The sequence below is a fragment of the Eumetopias jubatus genome, unplaced genomic scaffold (assembly GCF_037043125.1).
Source record: "Eumetopias jubatus isolate StellerSeaLion01/CBP00866 unplaced genomic scaffold, mEumJub1_p1.0 scaffold_3, whole genome shotgun sequence".
In the NCBI taxonomy this organism is placed as follows: domain Eukaryota; kingdom Metazoa; phylum Chordata; class Mammalia; order Carnivora; family Otariidae; genus Eumetopias; species Eumetopias jubatus.
The window spans coordinates 27957778-27964142 of record NW_028274809.1 but is presented as its reverse complement, the minus strand read 5'-3'; the positions used below and the strand labels follow the sequence as shown (position 1 = coordinate 27964142).

Genomic DNA, 6365 nt, shown 5'->3' with positions numbered 1-6365 from the left:
TGACTTGAAATTGGAAATTTTACTTTATTTTTAGCATCTCTTTCATCATGCTGGTGGATTTTTTTACCCAAGTTTTGTATAGTCTGCGTTTCACATCTGCTATCACAAACTGCTCAAGGGTGAATTGTCTTTCAGTTATGTTCTGCTATTAGCATGAGTGCTACAAATTTACTAAAAGCAAATAGCTATATTAAATTGCAGATGGTTTGTAAGATCTTGATGAACGATACCTGTGAGAGTCACTCCTGCCTCAGCTGATTACTATTCAGGCTAATTGTACTTGGTATTTCTCGGCATGGCTCGTTTGAGAACCTTGGTCCTTCTCTGTGATCAGTGTTGGGGGACTGCCACTGCCTCTTATGGAAACAAAGTCAATTACAGAATTTCATTGTATAGCCTATGATTTAGAGCAGAAATATAATTTGTTGGCTCTAATATTTAATCCTCAGGAGGCCTTAAAAATACTTCAGGAAAGAATACAATTACTCGGAAATTCATTATTTGATGCTTGTTTTGGGAACATAAACGCTAATCAAAAGGCTCAAATAATAAAGCAGTCAGTTGGAAGAAAGTTCACCGCATTCTTTTGGGAAAACATGCCGTAAGCCTTTAGAAGAAAGAGGCTGGTCATTCAAGTTTTTCATATTCTCTTGCCATACTTAATACTGCATGTTTTATTTTACAGGGCTTAATTCCCATTTTACTCTGCATTGTTTTCTAGTGGACTGATTTTTGTGTTTTGTTTTTTTCCCAAACAGCCTGGAGATAAAACTTAAGTGCCAACACTTTGGGGGCAGGTGGGGTGAAACATTATATTCTTGCTAAGGTTTGTGCCCAGTGTCTCCACACTATTTGTCTTTTTCTGATCATACGGTAATAAAGTCTTTCACCTGATTTCCTAACTAATATATAAATTGATGCTATTCATTTTCAGTCTCCTGGAAAGTTTTAGTTAAAAAGGAATCTACTCAGCTCTAAGCTTTGCATGTCAGAAGATAGAGGGTAAAGTTGAAATTTAAAAAGTATATGAATAACTGACCTAATCCTCAATGAGTTAAGAAAAATAAACCAATAAATCCCTAATTTCATCTTCAAATAATGAGCATAAGGGACCATTTAAAAACCTTCAAACCAGAGCCCCAAACTGAAATCAGCTTCTGGACCAGACTGTGAATTTGTCCCAGTCCAGTTTTAGCACATTCTCTTTGCCAGCTTTTCAAACCCCATTTCCTGGGCCCACTGTTCATGAGCTAATCTCTGGTTGTCCAGAACTTTCCATGTGGTATCCACCTCATTCCTGTTCTCTTTGGCATGGCGCCATGATCCAATGTTTCCAGACTTTATCACAACAAAATCTATCAGGCCTATGTTTCATTCTCTCAAGATCTTTTCATAGGGAATTAGCTAGCTGTCCCGGGAAATCCATTTACACTGATACATAAAAGGATGTCAATTTTATTATGTACTGTGGTTAGTAGGTAAGGTATTTGCATTTTATTTATTTATTTTTTAATTTTATTAATTTATTTGAGAGAGAGGGAGGAGGGGCAGAAAGAGAGGGAGAAGCAGGCTCCCCCCCATTGAGTGGGGAGCCCGATACAGGGCCTGATCCCAGGACCCTGGGATCATGACCTGAACAGAAGGCAGCCACTTAACTGACTGAGCCACCCAGGTGCCCCAAGGTATTTGCATTTTAAAGGGCATTGTGTCACAATATCTAAAACCAATGGTTTTCAAATATTTATTTATTTTTATTGTTATTACCTAGTAAAAAGCCTCTGTTTTCAAATAAGGTTTATATAAAACAGATACAAGTGAAATGCTCTGGTTGAAGTGGGGAAAGAAGATCAGGGGCACTCCGCCTTTCCCTTCTACTTGCTGTCTGAGTGACCCCAGAGCATCTTTGAGGAATTCCTACAGTTCTCGACAGCCTACAAACCATCCCATTAGTGCAGTGGGGTAATTAATGGTGAGAATGTTAGGCATGTGGCTAGCACTTTTAGACCAGTACTTTTCAATGGGGGGGTGGGGTTGTCCCCCACAGGGATGTTTGGCAATATCTGAAGACATTTTCAGCTGTCATAACATGGGGAAGGTGGGAGGGGAGTGCTCCTGGCATCCAGTGGGTAACACACAGGGATGTTGCTAAATATCCTACCTACAATGTACAGGAAAGCTACCCACGGCAGAGAGTGTTTCGGTCTAAAATGTCAAATAGTGCTGAGGCTGGAAAACCTGCTTTAAAGAGAGTAGGGCACCAGGAGCTGCTGGGGGAGGGTGGGTTGCTCTTGCTGGGGAGGAAAGAAGACTCAGAGCCTTAACAGCCAAGCAAGCAGGGCTTGCCCAGGGAGGGGAAAGGTAGAGGAGGCAGAGGCTTTGTAAGACTGAAGGATTTAAAATTTTGTTACATTTGCACATTAACTAGCAGCTAGATCCAAACAAATAAGTTTAGCACTTAACAAAGTTATTAGTTAAGTAGAAAGTTACCCTGTGGGTGGAAACCACCAGTGAGTCACCTCATGAATTTCAAAAGTGGGTCTCCACCCTGTGCAGTGAGAGGCACCCCAGCTGAGGCCCTGGAGAGGACCCTGGTCCAGCCCAGTCTCCAGGGAGCAGAGTGGAGGCCGGTGCCTAAACCCGGCTTCCTCAAGGGCCAACGTCCCATCACCCTTCCTCAAGTGTTAGCAATATCTGCTATACCCACTTGTCAGCCCATAGGGTCATGGAGAGGTTCTTCCTCTTACAGGGAAATCCCATCTTACTTTAAACGTACTATGGAGAAGGCAGGTTCTTCCCCATGTTCCAGATTCTCACACCAAGAAAATGCTCTCGAATTGAAACGTCTCATGCTGGGGTCCATTCTGACCTCAGACTCAGTCACTACCCGGCTCTAGATCGTCTTGAAGTTTAAAAAGATAACTAAAATATTTCATTGCAATTATTAATTCGGTTAAGGGCTTTTGTTCAGTTCCAAATTCCTAAATAGGCTTCATTTAAAGGCCCCAGAGGCATCAAGTGACAGTTTTAACGCGGGTCATCAATTCGAAAACACTGGCGAGTCTAAGAAAAAACATACAATAAGTCCCCAACCCCACCCCCGCAGTCATTATGTAGAAAAAGAGAGAGAAAATCCCCTCCTCACCCCGCGGGCCCCTTTTGTGTTGTTCCTGCCAACGCAGCAACCCTCCTGCTATATAGACGCGCGCGCCAGGGCGGCCCATCACTGACCTCCATCCACCAGCCATGGGGAAGGTGAGCCCAGCGCAGCTGCAGGCCGGGAGGGGGCCCCGCACGCCGGGAGGGGGCCCCGCACGCCGGGAGGGGGCCCCGCACGCCGGGGCTGGGGGCCAGGCCTCTGAGCCTTTCCCTCCCTTGCCTTGCAGATCACCTTCTACGAGGACCGCGGCTTCCAGGGCCGCTGCTATGAGTGCAGCAGTGACCACCCGAACCTGCAGCCCTACTTCAGCCGCTGCAACTCCATCCGCGTGGACAGCGGCTGCTGGATGCTGTATGAGCAGCCCAACTACGCGGGCCACCAGTACTTCCTGCGGCGCGGGGACTACCCCGACTACCAGCAGTGGCTGGGCCTCAGCGACTCCATCCGCTCCTGCCGCCTCATCCCCCACGTGAGTCCGGCTCCCCGGCTCCTGCTGGGCCCTCCCGCCACCTCGGTGCTGCAGATGTGGCATTCTATGTTCTCCTTTCCTTTGTGAATATCTCTAGGGTTTTCTAACACTGAAAATGTTGCGCAATGCTTTTAATTTGAAAGTTTATTTTGCTTTGCTGAAATTCAACTCACCTCTACTGGGGAAAAGAAATGCAGGAATTCCCAGGGTCCGTGGCACAGGTGAGGAATAAGCAACGTGTAGATTCCAGCTCATCAGGTGGCCTGGGGCTAGTTCCTTGGGCTATTTCTCTCTCTCTTCATCTGTAAAATGGGGCCAATAAAAGCAGCTAATTCATAGGGTTGGAATAAGGATGAAAGGGTTACCTAGCACATGGAGAGCTACCGCTTCCCCTGAATATTAACTATTATGATGATGAACATCAAGTTCCGGTTTTTGTTCACTCAGAACAAGTAACCAACAAGGTGATTCTGGCAGCTTCTGCAGAACCCACTGTTCCCCAAATCAACCCCAGCAGCCTGAAATCCCACAGTTGGGGATTCTCTAATCTATGACACAGTCCCCTGGAAAATGTACCACTTCTGCGAAGTGTGAAACCCGCTCAGGGGGTGTAATGCCTTGATGGACCCAGACGAGCATGAGGAGCCTGAGAATCCGGGCTTCTCCTTCCCCGTCCGGACTTTTCTAATTACAGACTTAAAGCTCCAGTCATTAGCTTCTCGTAAAAGAAAAAAAGGCTAGAATGGTTGCTCCATGTGCACCGGGCTGCTGTGAAGACCAAATTAAATGATGTACATGTGGGTCCTTTCCCAACCGTGGGGGATAGCTTATTAGCAGTCATTCATACTGCAGGACGATGCTTGTGAGAACTTCTAAAGAGCGTTCCGTGGTGGGAGCAGGAAGACAGTGAGACAATCGGCACCCTCTGGGAAGGCAGATAAAAGAAGAGCAAGCGCTCAAGGAAAGACAGACAGGATTTGCTCAGGACAAACAGCCTAACTTTCCATTTTTCTAAAGGTTGTATACTCCCTTGGTCCTGTGCAGGCCTCCTTCATGATCTTGAGCTTCCCTTTTTATTAATGACCTAAAACTGTTTTGCGCATACGTTAGAGCTGAGAACTGAGATCATCTTTGTGATGGCTCTTGCTTCCCAGGATGTTAGAGTAGCAGGGCTTAAAGCAGAAGAGACTAAGGAACCGCCTGCGCTGAAATGCCACAGCGCATCTGTGCCTCACTTTCCAGAAAGCAATTTGACTTCCTTTCTCCTTCGCCTCTTCTAATGCTATCAAGATTCAAAATAATGCCTTTTGCTAGGGATATGTTTGTCTTTTTATTTTAATATCTAATTATTTTTATATCATCCAAGGAGAACCCCAGACCACCAAAAGTCTATGAAGGATAGAGCAAAACAATTATATGCAAATTGTTACTTAAGAATGGTAGTGAATGGATCCAGTGTGTATGCTTCAAAAATGTTGTGCCCCCCCAAAAAAAACCCTAGGGAGCACCATTCATATATTCATCCATATCATGGTCTATGTGAATGGTGGTTTTTTGTTTTTTGTTTTTTTAGTTTTGCAGTATACAACCTATCCAACTGTACACAGCAGCCCTGGTATTGGTAGTCTCCTTCTTTAATTTGGTCACTTTTGTTATAGAAAAGATAAAGAGATGCCCATTCCCCCTGTGGGGTGTGTGGCTGGTTGCGAAGGGCTAGGTTTTCTGACTTTTCCTCATCTGCTGATTGCCGAACCCACAGACCAGTTCACACAGGATCAGGATCTACGAGCTAGAGGACTACAGAGGCCAGATGGTAGAGATCACCGAGGACTGCTCCTCGCTTCATGACCGCTTCCACTTCAGTGAGATCCACTCCTTCCACGTGCTGGAGGGCTGCTGGATCCTCTACGAGCTGCCCAGCTACCGGGGGCGGCAGTACCTGCTGAGACCAGGGGACTACAGGAGCTACCGCGACTGGGGGGCCACGAGTGCCCGAGTGGGCTCATTGAGAAGAGCCATGGATTCCTATTGAAATATTTTTACTCTACCCTATTCTCCATCTGGGAGCTAATAAAGTATTTCCTGTGTGTTTGATGCAGACACGTGGTCCTGTTTTCCTTTTAGGCTCAGCAGAAAGCAAGCTGGGAATAATGTGGATTTGCTTACACATATCGGTGGAACGGTTGGTATGGGGTAGCAGTTAAGAGCATAGCCTCTGGAGCTATGGACCAAATGCCTGGTCCAAATCCTTACCAGCTGTAGGTGATGGGGCAAGTTCCTTAGCATTTCTGTACCTCAGTTTCCCAACTTGTAAAACTTGGTGTAATAATATGCCCTTCATCTCATAAGGTTGTGACGTGGATTACATGAGTTTTTATTTTAAAGTCACTGACATAGTTTAGCTTTGCCTACAGTAGTTTCTAGGAAGCTGTTCTGTAAGCTTGCTGGCGAAACATCTGGTCACCTTTTTGGTACTTTCTTAGTAGACATCCCTTTTGGAGATTGTCCCACATTAAGTGGGACAGCTAAGCGAAGTTGCCTCTGAGGGAGATGACAGATAAGTTTGTTAAGATAACGTCTGACACGCCTTAGGTCTAAAAATATGTGACTGGCTAATAGATTTATTTATGTATGTATCCAGAGCATTAATATAAGAACCATGTGTCACCTTAGTAAACAGCCCAAAGGACTCTTCCAAACATTTTTCTACTTACAGAAGGTACAGAGCACTCAGGTAGC

General features: G+C 45.3%; 1 protein-coding gene across 2 annotated transcripts; it reads left to right on the top strand.

Annotated features, from left to right (window-relative positions):
- The first annotated feature begins 3243 nt into the window (after nt 1–3243).
- On the top strand, nt 3244–5658 carry LOC114216017 (gamma-crystallin F). Of its 2 annotated transcripts, XM_088022070.1 has the most exons (4): nt 3244–3252; nt 3384–3626; nt 4113–4120; nt 5391–5658. In XM_088022070.1, exons 1-4 carry the CDS (start codon nt 3244–3246, stop codon nt 5656–5658), a joined length of 528 nt encoding a protein of 175 aa, XP_087878196.1. The 2 variants fall into 2 exon arrangements, with proteins under 2 accessions (XP_087878196.1, XP_027968068.1); XM_028112267.1 differs by lacking the exon at nt 4113–4120 and having other exon boundaries at nt 5386–5658.
- Nucleotides 5659–6365: the final 707 nt, after the last annotated feature.